The sequence below is a fragment of the Cyrtonyx montezumae genome, unplaced genomic scaffold (assembly GCF_038088225.1).
Source record: "Cyrtonyx montezumae isolate F1298 unplaced genomic scaffold, pur_monq_1.0 scaffold_24, whole genome shotgun sequence".
Lineage (NCBI taxonomy): Eukaryota > Metazoa > Chordata > Aves > Galliformes > Odontophoridae > Cyrtonyx > Cyrtonyx montezumae.
Window position 1 is genome coordinate 9,290,984 of NW_027071981.1, and position 13,162 is coordinate 9,304,145.

General features: G+C 48.5%; 1 protein-coding gene across 3 annotated transcripts in view; it reads right to left on the reverse strand.

Annotated features, from left to right (window-relative positions):
• Window positions 1-5,789, reverse strand: part of GALNT14 (polypeptide N-acetylgalactosaminyltransferase 14) — a 67,303-nt gene extending 61,514 nt beyond the window's left edge. For 2 of the 3 annotated variants that reach the window (XM_065739632.1, XM_065739631.1), the window contains exon 1: window positions 3,105-3,233. In XM_065739632.1, the coding sequence (XP_065595704.1) occupies window positions 3,105-3,233 (129 nt within the window). Of the gene's footprint in view, window positions 1-3,104; window positions 3,234-5,585 lie in introns of those variants that run through there. The other variant, XM_065739633.1, reaches the window with a different exon arrangement.
• Window positions 5,790-13,162: the final 7,373 nt, after the last annotated feature.

Sequence of the window (13,162 nt, forward strand, 5' to 3'; positions counted from 1 at the left end):
CCATATCTTCCCTCAGCTTGATCTCAGTACTCCTAACAGTGACCCCCTCCAAAATCAATCCTAGTTTAAAACCCTCTCATCAGTCTCCACAGCGTATGTGCCAAGAGGTATTTCCCCCATTAAGACAGGTGTGTCTCATCAGACTCCATAACATCTCTCATCTCAAAGACCCTTCCATGATGATAAAGCCTAAAATTCTGGTGCAGGCTCCAGTCTTGGAGGCAGGTATCGATGACCTGAGCTTTCCAGCTTCTTTCAACGCCTCTCCCCTTTTCTGGGGGTTTTGAACAAAACATTGCTCTGAGTCCTTCAGGCTTCCCAGTGCTTTTAACCACGTGGTCAAGCCAGCAGTGTCCAACTCTCATAGAGAGCTGAAGAATTAACAGGGTTTTCACAGCCAGCAAAAAGAAATCAGTTTTCCTTTACTGTTCCTTTACACCTCAAAGCACGTTCATACCCAGGCAGCACAACTTTCCTCTTCTGCCTCTCTCTGAACCTACACAAACCACCAGCTGGGCACACTGAGCATCAGCCTCTCTGTTCTACCTTCTTCCTCGTGACAGATTTGGCACTGCAATCCCTTAATTGTTAAGATATGAATTTCTGCAGCATGCAGTTATTTTAATCTGTTAAGTGGCTCTACTGCTATAAAACTGAAAGGGATTTAGTGTCTGGAGACTGTCAGCTGAGCTCCAGGTGCTGAATCTTTCTCGATGGCAATGATGCAGAAGGAAATGCAGGCTGCTATGAAGCATGCAAAGGCAAGCATCCTCTTACTCAGAGACCAAATCCTACAGGATCCTGAGCTCCTGGAGCAGGCAGTGAGGGTGCAGCACTCACCCTGCCCTGGGAGCCATCCCTCTGCTGCATTTGAGCACAGTCAGGAAGGAGCTGTCGCATCGCAGATGCTGAGGTGAGCCACGTGCATCCTGTTAGGTCGCTTGTTCAATAAAAGAAACTTTTCATCCATAGCCTTTCTCCAACCACCCAGCTCACAAATGACCTGCTTTAAACTCTCAAGCGTGCTTCAGCCATCCATCAGATGAAGCAAGCAAGCCAGCATGCATGAGACAATGAAAAAAGAAAAACGACAACAAACAAACAAACAAACAACAACAAAAAAAAACCCAAAACTAAAAACCCCAAACTCAATATTGAATACATCCCTCTACCCTTCCAGTCCTGGAGCAGAGGCTCACCCCACGGAGGCAGGGCTCTGATGCAAAGCAGAGCAGATCCCCCCTGCAGAGGAAGCAAGTTGACCCAGGGGCTGCCACCTGCACCCCCAGGGCTGCTCCAGCCCCACAGCCACTAGCAGGAGCCGGCATGTGGGTGAGATACCACTGCTCCACGTGCACATATCAGTTTGGGAATTTCTTTGTAATTAAACCCACATATCTGCCTTTCTCATTATTTCTTAATGCAACTAAATTATTCATTTCTGTCTTTTTTTCTTTCCAGTTTCTCTTTCTTTTTTCCCCCTTTCCAAAGCAAAGCAGAGCAAAGGGGCTGGGTGAGCACAGGCCACACGTTCCTATTTCCCTACAGGGAGCATCATTTTGCAGTAAGACTGAAGTCTCAACGAGAGCTTGGAGGACAGTGAGCCCAGTTAACTTCTCTGGTTCTCAATGCATGCAGCCAGCAAACCACTGGGGCAGACAGACTGATAGCAGTGCTACAAGAAGAGGAAGAATTTGTCCTATTTGTCCTATCCCAACAGCTTCTCTGCAACAACAAGCTCTACAGACCTAAACAGAGCACACAGCACTGGATGTGAGCCCAACGAGGAGGGAACAAAGGTTAAACCCGCTCTGGGGTGGTGTACATTGCTCACACAGCTGCAGAATGGGCTGCATCAGGAGAGGGAGAAGGAGCTCTGGCTGCTGCTGTCCTGACCTCAGAGTGAGCCCCAGCTCTGTGGGGTTAACTGAGGCGGCACCGCGTCCCTGCAGCCAGCAGCACATCATTCACACCACTCCAAAGCAGCTCCCAAAGCCAAAAATGTAATGCATGACAAAAATGAAAATCTGTGCTCTATCAATCTCAAGGGGATGCAACTGTTTTGATGGAAAATTCAGAGGAAATGAAGGAGAGGCAATTCTAGCAGTCAAATTACTGGAGTTAAGGCAACTTGGCACTTGCAGCTTCAGAACCTGGGGGCTGAAGTTTGCTCTGCTGGATGATGGGGCCAAGCTGGCCCCAAACTTTACTGGGGAGCAGTAAACTGGAGTGCAACACAGAGCAGTGGTATGACCAGGGCCAGGGCTGAGCCAGAAGCTGGGCTCGCATGAAGGAGAAGGCAGAAGCTCCCCTCAGCAGGGCAGGGAGCCCCAGTAAAGCCATCAGTTCACAGCTTCAGAGGTGACACGCCGCGGGCAGCTCACATCTGCTGCTCTGCTGGGTGCTGCTGGTGGGCTCACACCCCTGCTGCGATAAGCACTCATCTCAGCACACCTTCAGTTCGCTAAACCAGCCTAACCCCCCATCCACTTCCTCGAGACTTACAGCAGTACCACCAAGCGTGGGAGCTGATCGAGGTGCTTTCCGAAGTTAGCCCCACGCCCTGCCCGGCCAACTCGCAGCCATCAAAGCGGTGGACCCCTGCATCCCAACTGCCTTCCGCACCGTTCGGGCAGCGGGGCTCCTCGGTTTCCCTCTTAGCGCTGGCTCTGCTGCCCCGTGCGTTTCTCCTGCGCTGTCGCCGCACATCGCGACACAGCAACGTGCGAGCACCGGGATGCGGGAGCTGCCGCTTGCTTTCCGAGCACAAACCACAGCCGGCGCGAACAGAAACAACGATAACAAACAGGAACAACAGTAGGAAACGCAAAATAACCGTAAGTACCACCCCAAAACGGCCGATGCTCGGCTGCCCATCCCGGCCGCTCCCCCCCGGCTCAGCGCGGCTCCCGGAGATGCCCTGCGGCGGGGGCAGCCTGAGCGCTCCGTCCCAGCAGCAAAGTCGGGCTCAGCCGCGGCACGTGGGGGTAGCGGGGATCTCCCCCTGCCCAAAGCATCACTTCCCCGCCGGAGGAGGGACCCCGACCGCGAGGACGGAGCGAAACTTTCCGTGCAGAGCTATAGGGACGGGGGTGCCCGCTTACCTCTGGCGTTTGGCCCTCGGGTCCCTCCGCCTCCGGCTTCCTCCTCGCCCCGAAGAAGAGGAGGAGGAGAGCGGCGATCCAGAGCACCCCCAGCACAGACAGCGCCAGGCGGCGGGTCGGGCGCCTCATGGCTGTGGGGGGAGCCGAAAAAGGCAAAAGGGGGTAAAGGGAGGAAAAAGGGGGGGTCTCGACCGCTTGCCTCGGAACCGGCGATGCGAGTCCCAGGCTGTGCGTGCGCTGCAGGGAAGGGAGAAGGAGGAGAGGAAGGAGGGGAGGGGAGGAAAGGGGAGGAGGAGGGAGAGGCGGCACCAGCACCGCCGTGGGGTGGGAGGGGTGCCGGAGCAGGAGCCGCTCGCTCCGGGAAGGGGATGCCCTACCCGCCCCACGCGCGGATCGGTCACCGCGGTGCCCCCCCCGCCCGCACACGGGGCCGCTCCAGGCAGCGCTGCCAAGTTGGCCCCCGCCGGAACCACGCTCCTCATCCCGATCCCGGTCCCGACCCGTGGGGAGGGAGGGTGACACAGCGGTGTTTAACAGCACGCACGGAAGGTTCAGACATGATGAGAAGATTAATTTATCCAATTGAAACAGCAGGGGGAATTCAGGTAGGTGGAATTTAATTACTGCATTTGGATGAGAAGATGCGAGTCTCCAGAGCCGTCGAGAACACTTAGAAAATAAAATCATAATCATCGACACGGAGCGGGGAGGCTGCTGGTGCACCATCAGCCCTGCCCCGGGGATGCTCCCTGCCGGCCCCACACAGCGCAGACTCAAGTTGCCCGCACGTTGCCAAGAGAAATCAAGCATCGTAAGGTGCTGGGAAAGAGTTCCCTTGCCCAGCTGTCCCTACTCACCTCCCTGACCCACTGCTTCTCCACGCTGCTGAGAAATAGTGCAGCAGCTGAGCTTTCTCTTGCTGAAGACATTAGCAAATAAATTAACTATCGAAGCAGATGCGAGTCGTTTGTGTTGGTATGAAAACTGTAGAACAAACCCCATAAAAGCAGGAACCTGTGCATAAAGTAACATACGGAATGAACTGAAGATAATATGTCAAATGCTGGAAAGTGTGTGAGTGTTGGAGCCGCTGGTTATTTACTAGGGCCTGAGGGGATGGTGTGGAGCTGTGCCAGGTGAGGGTCAGGGGGTTAGGGAAGGGCATACCCCAGAAGGCAGTGGGCATGGCCCCGAGCTGCTGGAGTTCAAGGAGCTCACTCAGACATAAGGTTTGGGGTGGTGGTGGGTGAAGCCTGTATTTGGACTCGATGCCCCTTTGTGGATCCCATCCAACTTGGGATGGGATTTCCAGAGCTCGGTAAGTCCTTCTCCTGTAACTTAATCTATGTCTTTCGGGACGTTCACAGAAAGATGCTCACTAGCATCCCCCCAGTGGGCATTTTCTCTTTGACTTCAGGCCACCTGACTCTTAAGCATCTCTACCAGAACAATGAAATCCTGGTTCAGCAGACAGGCTTAGGTCAAACTTCAGCTTACAGCAGCTCATCGTTGTCACACCACCCAATCTTCCCCAGCCACAGGCTGGAGCAGTCAGACCACCACAACTGTAGAATCACAGGTTGGAAAAGACAACTAAGATCATCTAGTCCCACTGTGAACCCATTTTCATGCCCACTAAGCCAAGAGACATCTCTCCCCAAACCTGAAGGGAGCCCACAGGTGGGTGTAGCTGCTGCTCTCTTCCACTTCTTTGACACTTCCTCCTGAAGGACCACCTGTGAGAAATTCCCAGCAGCTGAGGTGCACCAGTGATGGCTCTTCACACAGCTTAGAGTCCTCTCATCTCACAACTACCCCAACTCTTGGGTTGTCCGCTCGTATGCTTCCCTCTGTCCTCTCTGTGACAGGAATCTCTGTCAAACCAAAAATACAGAATTCATAGGATGGCTCGGGTTAGAAGGGACCTTAAAGATCATCTAGTTCCAACTCCAGATTTATGAAATGGGGATTCAGATCCCAATGGCATCACAGAGTTGGGTGACGAAGATTCAGAGCCCAGCTATGCTGGAGATTCAGATCCCAATAGAATCACAGAGTTGTGTGGCAGAGATCCAGACCCCAGTAGTATCGCAGGTTTGGGTGGCAGAGATCCAAAGGCTCAACTCACCCTATGCAGAAAGTAGCTGCTGGTGCTCTGCTGGCCTAGATGAGGTGACCTTGGCTGCTCTGTCATGCAGCATTCCCCCTGGCACGTCTGCAGAGGGGGCTGTGCTTTTCTTCCTGAATCTCACCCCATGCTAGAAGGCAGAAAAGCTTTTCCAGAGAAAGGCATCTGGCTGTTTTCATTGGGAGGTGGATTTAAAACCTCACCTTTTCTGTAGTTCAGATTTTCAGAGGAAATTATTACAAAATATAGGTGGAAATACAGGAAATATCAAGGAGATACATTACAAATTAGATTACAGGAAAGATAATAAATAGGCTGACCTGACAAAAATGCAGATAATGGTCTCTTATTACCTTGAGAAACAACTCCCTCTGCTGAGGGAAAGCTTTATCGGCAGGGCTCGGCATGGTGATGTACAACTCGCTGCAACAGGGCCTGTGACATGGGCATGTAGCATGGGTGACTGTGGAGGTACAGAACTGCACAGTGAATGGAAAGAAAGCTAAGGCTCCTGTGTGCAGGTGAGGACAGGGAGATGCTGTCAGCTTGTCTCTTCACATCGGCGTTGTGGAGTTGATGTAAAGGGATCGCTCTGTGAGAGCAAGATTAGGGCAGCACTTTGGAGTGGCGAGGGGACCTTTCCCAGGGACAGCATGGGGTGGTGGCCCTTGGGTTCTGCCTTTAGTCAGAGAGGGGGACAGGGAAGAGCAGCTTTCCTCGCTACTTCAAGTACTGAGAGGATCTGTAAAGCACAAGAACGTTTTCAGATGTCATTGCACCAGCTCTACCAGTCTAGCACTGCTTCAGTGCAGTTTTTGCTAGTAATACTCCTGGGTTTGAGCATTCCATTCACACGTGAGATGTCACCCACAGAGAAAAATACCTTCTCTACGTGGGAAATGGTACCACTTCTGCACCTCACCATTGCCATCAAAAATGGGAACAGAGGAATTCTCGTGGGCTTTTTGCCAACACTGGAGTTGCAAGCAGGTCTTTTTCAGAAATGGTAAAGGACGTTTTGTACCTTTTTAATTAAGTCACAAGCATTCTTCACTAGCACACTTTCCACAGTGGCATCTCCGATTAATTAAAGATTTAAGCTGTCAGAAAAGGCTATGCATAAGATAAATATAAATAAATAAAGAGGGGAGCTACATTAATAGCATTTGTTAATTGAAGTTCCCAAGCCAGCTGCAGGAACACAAGCTGTTCTGCAAATAGAAGGGACGCAGCACTCTCCAAAATGTTCACCTGCAGCTCCCACCTTCAGCCAAGCTTGTGTGGCACTGATGGATGGAATGCACAGACACAGCTGGAGGAGCCCACTCTATGCAGGGAATTCGTGACGGACGACGATGAGCTCTGGGAGATGATGCTCCAGCATGCAAACACACACCCCATCCATCTCTGAGAGAAAGCAGAGAACCCTGCCAGCGAAGGAAGTGACCCCTTTGTTACTCTGTGTTGAATCAGTCCTTTTATCCAGCTGCACGACCATGTCCCTTCAACACATTCAAGACCATAATTGCAGTATGGACAGGTGGCATTCAGAGCAGAATAGAAAACAAGTCAGTGATCAGTGAGGGAACACTTAGCCAGAAGAAAGCCTTGTCCTTACATCACCTTTAATACTTCTGTCTTTACGTGTGCTGGTGTTAAGCAGACTTCAGAGCCAAATCTCGACTTCTGACACGTAAGCATGGGCAGATGCCAATCAGGATGTAGGCATCCATTAACACAGCTGGCAGCATGCAACACTACACCAGGCTTTTTTGTGGGAAGGAACATTTTCACAGCTGGATGTCTTTTACCCACCTCTTTGTCCTATAAAATTTACATAGGAGAAAATTCCCTGACTATTAAGCCCTCCCCCCCACAAGGGATCTAAAAACTGGAAAGAATGAGCCACATACCACCTAACTTCTGTAGATTTCAACCACATTATTTAGGTGAAATGTATAGGAATAGATGTTTCTTCCACATGGAACCAAATGCATTAAGACAGTGACTGCTATTTGATCAGGCCAACTCTTGTTCTCAAAGCAAAACATGATAACTAGTCCCTTATCTCTTTGAAAAATAGGGAAAAGGGAGCAGCTACTCTGTGCAGAAACCTGAAGGTCTTCTTTTGCTCCACGTTGACATGCAGTGCTATGAATCCTGCCTCCTGCAGTGGGAACAATACTGTGCACTGAATGCACTCGGATTAAACATCTCATGGCCCATCACTAAACCATTGTTGCTGGTTGGAAAGCAAAGGAGTGGCTTGGTTTACCCACTAGCTGGACAAAAATTCAAGGCTGCTCTTTAGAAAGCAAAGTAATGTTTAATTACATACATTTGTTCTGCTTTTATTGAGCAAGAACAAGCTTGAAGCCCAACAGCATTATTTTTCCTTCCCTATGTAACACCTCATTAATGCCTTCAAATGTGTTAGAATTTGTCCATCCCAGAGGCTCTTGTTGGGCCAGAACAATCAATCAATGCAAACAGAGCAGGTAAAGAATCAGAGTCCTAAGAAGTTGAAATATTTCCATTGGGACATTATAATAACTCCTGCCAAATGGGTATATCCACAGATGGTGGTAGGAGCCAGGGGGAGCTCCATGCAGGAGCAAGGCACAAAGGCAGAAATGCATCATGATTTATCTGCATGGAGCAGGAGTTGCTCGGGACAGCAAGACAGGCTCTGAACAGGTCAGACCGTCCCATGCAGGAGGGATATTTCACTGGAAGATTGGTGTATATGAGATAATTGAAGGAAACTGCTCCAGAGTTCCAGGCTCTCATCTCTTTGCAGTAATGAGCACACAAGTAGATGATGCATATGCATGAGAACATAATTAAGAGTGGTAAAACCTGGATGATTTTCAAATTCCTTGGCAATTACCAACTTAAACACACAAAAAAATTAAGATAGCCTTATCCCCAGAGGAAAGCTGCAGCTCAGAGTGCCTTGCCTCGTTATGGTTAGTTCAAGCCCAAACAGCAGTCTAGCTGGTGGGGGGGAAGGGGGGGGCTGCCTCCTGCAGCAGCAGGTGCTCTCCCTGGGATGGAGGCAGGATGCTAGCATCCTTCTGCTCTTGCTGAGACAACTAAAATGGTCCCCAAACGCTTTATCAGAACAAAAATAGAAAGAGGAGTGTGTGTGTTGCTGGCAGTGCAGGCTCCCTCGGTGCTCTCTGGGCCTCTCTGGTGAGGAGCATCCATGGACAGACTGCTACCCTGCGAATGCACATTTACTAAGTAAATGTGGTAATTATGCTGAAAATTATTTGCAGCAGAAGTGACAGTAGGGAAATAATTTACATAAGAAATGGGGATTATTCATGTAAATAAGTGCGTTATTTGTTTATAGAAAAGATCAAGCCTTGCCTAAAGACCTAGAACGTGGCTGCACTTAACAGCTCACACTCACCAGCACCTCGTGCCTGCCGTCCTTGGCCTCATCACATTTTTCTAGCAGGTATAGCTGTGTTTTTCTTGTCACTTCCTCTCACCAGGACAGGCTCCAGGAGGGTTGGGGGCAGCTCAGCAATTCTTGTGAGCCAAGGGAAATATCGCAGCTGATCCCAGCTTTCATGAGCATGCAGTACTGTGAGGCCACATGGGGATTTGTTGCCTCTATCGCTTTGAATAATACATCTGTTGTAGATTTACTGTCACAGTAAGACCTCCAGTGACAGGTGTGGAGCTTGGGTTTGGACACCTTCATTCAGCAAGGCAATGCGGGCTTGCTTCAGCGGGCTGGAGGCAGTAGAAACTCTTGGATGGTTCTCCAAAGTCACTGTTATCATTTTTCAGTGTTGAGGAACAACATCCCCACATGGCCTTCCCACCACACTTCTGCAACTTCTTATTTCCAGGTACTGCACATCATTAAGAAAAAAGATGAAGAAGAAATAGGGATTTCCTTCTGCTGCACTCAGCAATTCACACCCGCAGCATATGAATTATTTTCTGTTAATTCAGTCCCTACATTCTTTATGTGCTTAGCTATGTGTTAGTTTGATATACTATCCCTTTCTCTTTGCATTTGATGCAATTAAAGCTCTGCAAAACTCAGCAATTTAAACTGCTGGGAAGTTGGAAAACACTGACCCAGCCTTGCTTCTGCATTCTGCCCTGCCAGGGGCAGCCCAACATAGAAATCAAGTTGCCAGCAATGCTCAGAAATGGGGAACCCCGTAGGTCACGCTGCTCCCAACATGCTCAGGGCTACTTCAGGTAGGAAGTGAGTGATGTTGAGCTTGTTCTCTTTGTCCTTTTAGAAGAAAGCTAATGACATTATATTTCCTCAAGTTACAGAGGAGGGGACAAAGTAAAATCTCATACCCAAAGGGCTGCAGCCCTTTGACTTTGAGAGCTGAATTCCCAGCTGACACTTTGGCTTAGAAGGCAGCAGCAGGAGCGGGGAGGCTGGTAAGGAGCCTATCCCAGGCACAACCTGGTTCCCCAAATTTATGTGAGAGTCTTCCACAGCCTCAGCCCAGACAACAAGCAGCTTCACAGCTGCCAGCCCCCAAGACAGGGCTGCATGGGCCCATTTCTCACCTGTAAGCTTCAGCTGTTGAGAGCAGAGCTGTTTTCAGGCAGTGAGTGCTTCGTGTCTAGCTGCAGCATATTTATGAGAAAGAAATCCTGCTTTTACCTGAGGAAATAAAGCTCCTTTAGAGCAACTACTTCTTTCATTTTATCTCAAAGAATGAGCACCAGCAGTAGTCGTTCTCACAGCACATCTGCAGGAGTGCTCAGCATTAACCCTTCCCTTGATGTGACACATACATAACTTGTGAAAAGAGAAAACGAGGTCAAACACAACTCCTCCTATTGATCCACCTTCTGAAAATGTAATTGCACACATCTATACGGTTAGCTCTCAATATTCCTTCCCAGAAGGTCTGGGGAGAAAAGTGAGTCAATAGCAGCAGCAAAGTCTGTTTACTTAGTACAAAGTAGCTGAAAACTTGTACAAAACCCAACTGTCTTCACCGTGGCTCTTACTATGAAATCGGGCTCCAAGGACAAAGCTGACTGTCCAGTTATAACATCGTTAGTGATAAAGGGACATGTAAGTCACCCAAGAATCTTTTTCTACGACTTTTTAACACTTGTTCAACGACAACGACAGAGCAAGGGATAAGTGCAGGCAAAGAGCACTCCTTCTGCCCAATATCTGCAGCCACCAACGTGACAAGGGAGCACTTTGCAAGCAGCACCAGTCTCTGGCACTGCCAGGCTGGGTAGGATTAGTCAGGATTCTGCAGGGCTTTTTTGCCTTTATCTATGGAACATCAGCTTCTTGCATTACATAGCTGATCTGAGCAAAACAAAGGTCTGCCTGGATTGGAAAGGAGAGCGATGGAGACATTTGTTTCCCCAGAATAGGTAGTGTAACAAATCAATCCTGACTGCACTGATAAATTGAACTTCAAGCCTGGTGATATGGCTTTTCAGGTCTAATCCAGTGTAAGACACAGCAGGAAGGAAAGGCAAAGGCAATCATCAGCATTTCATTCTGTAGGAGTGAGGACCAGAGGAGAAAAAAAAAAAAAGATGTATTTTTCCCTTTCTCAGTACAATATTTCAACTATTTTTGAGGAAGTTGTCATGAGGCGTGTGGGTATGGGAAGGGGGAGGCTGTAGAGAGGACCAGAGCAATTTAAATGGTAACAAAGGACATCACTCATGTCCTGAATCGGGATGTAAGTATCATACCTGCAGGGGATTCCTGCCTTTCACCCCTCTTCCACAGGGGGAAGAAAAGTCTTCTAGTCCTACTGGCTTGGATGGAAAGCCTAAAAACAGCCTGAAAAGCTCACAGAGAAATAAAAAAAAACCTTGTGTTTAGGAATTGTAATCCTATTACATTAATTCAGCCTTCTAGCAGAGCTGCAGGACAGCAGAGGCGGTGAGCACTTGGATTTGGTAGTGGCTTTGATACAGAATGGTCTCTCTTTTCCCTGAAGTCAGATGTCAGGTCTCCACCACAGCTTTCCACTGAGGCCGTGTTTTATGGCCACTCCAGCCAGTTCATCACACACTTCTGTGTTCACCCATTTTGAATCTTGTTAGGCTTGAGAGCAGAGCTTGTTCTCATCTGGAGGGAAGTCCTAAAAACGCAGTGCACATGTGGTGAGGCTGACCAGCCCCTGCTCTGCCCCAAGTTCATCCAGGAAACTTCTAGTGCATGCAGCACTGCGTGTCCTTCTCCGAGTACTTTCTTTGCAGAGTTCTTTACAATTTCACTTCAGTCTTTGTGTTGCAGCACGCCTTGTTATCCAGCTCCTCTTCTCATTCCAGCCATCATTTGCTATTCCTGTTATTTGTGCCTGTCTTTCCCCCCAAAAAGCCTCTATTAGCAATACTAGTCCCAAGTCACAGCCTCTCTTTTCTATTTCTGCTCGAGCAATGCTGCCCACTGCACAGCTCAGCATCTCTATAAATACAGTGGTTACAAACGAATACATCCTTCAGCAGCCTTTTAAACCACTTTTTCCTACAACGCACATTGTAAATGAAGAGCAATATATCTTCAGAATTGCCCAGCAAACGTTACTCTGTTAGCAATATAAAAGCCTCACAGTGTCTGAGTAGGTGCCATTGCCAAAAACATTTTTATTGTGAGCCAGATAATTCAGTTTGAATCGTACATGGTTTGGTATAATCATTCCAGTAAAGCATTCTTTACAATTCTGTAACGGCAAGTCACGTGGCTCAATAAAGTTTAGTGCTGTGAGTGCTTAGTGATTCATGGCATGGCACAAATTCTGCTTCTTTCCCGGATCAAGTAATCAATAGCAAAATAATCTCCTTGCTCTGCATTAAATAGGTATGAAGTACAAAATCTTATACATATAAAAAACAATGCATACAGAATTGAAATGAACTGCCACACGAAACTGGGTGTCCTGCACCACAGTTCTTCATGAGGCGAGGGACAGCAGCTATGTCCAGCATCCTTCTGGCCTTGAACGCTTCCTGAAGCACTGCCAACAGGCACTGTGTAGCAAACTCAGTTGGGACTGACAGATTTTCTTCCCATCACATCCAGCACAGCACTGCTGAGAGCTCTGCACACTGCCACTCCTATCCACCTAGGGCCACTCCCATTGGGGTCATCTCCTTTAGAGCACACCAAAAGAGCAAGACCTACGTTCACTCAAACAACCTTTTTGGTTCTTGTAGTGCTGTTCCTGCACGCAGTAAATCAGCGTTTATAACATCACCCACCGAGCTGAGTGCAAATTAAATCAGGCTTATTTGGTTTGCTCCATTGTGTTCAGCTGCAAGTCACAAAAGGGAACAGAGGCATGACAACTGGGAGAGGGCGCATGCTTTGCAATGGGAGCTGCTGAAATAGCCTCTCTGGGAGCCCAGCAGGATAACAGCACTGAGACTTCTGCTTGAGGGTCCTGGATATCCCTGCTCCCTCTGACCTATTCTGCCCCACAATTCTGAACCCTTGTGCTCCAGGGACACCATGACAGCACAGCACAGCAACTGATAAATATGTCATGTTATAAACAGCGAAAAATACAGCTATTTATCTGGTCCTAACAGTTTTCTCATAATAAGAGCATGAAAATAATACTGTTAGGAACAGGCTGTTCTGCTGAATAAAGAGCATACTGTTGTTTGTGCTGTTTAATGCCTCCTGATGGGGAACATGTACACAATGGAGTTTCACTCTAAATATGCTTGTTGCATAGGCTTCAGAGCAGTAGGAAAGACACCGGTGAGCTCAGGCTCATGTATAGGCATAAGCCTAGGCAAATTTGTTACATCTCCTTCCTACATAGGCATTTCAGTATCTTCTTCTATTACACAATCATTCCTGCTGGAACTCTGTTGCATTCAGTGCTCTAAGGAGAAGTGCACAGGAGAAAGAGCAATTGTGCTGTCCACTGGAATGCAAAAGCCAAAGCAG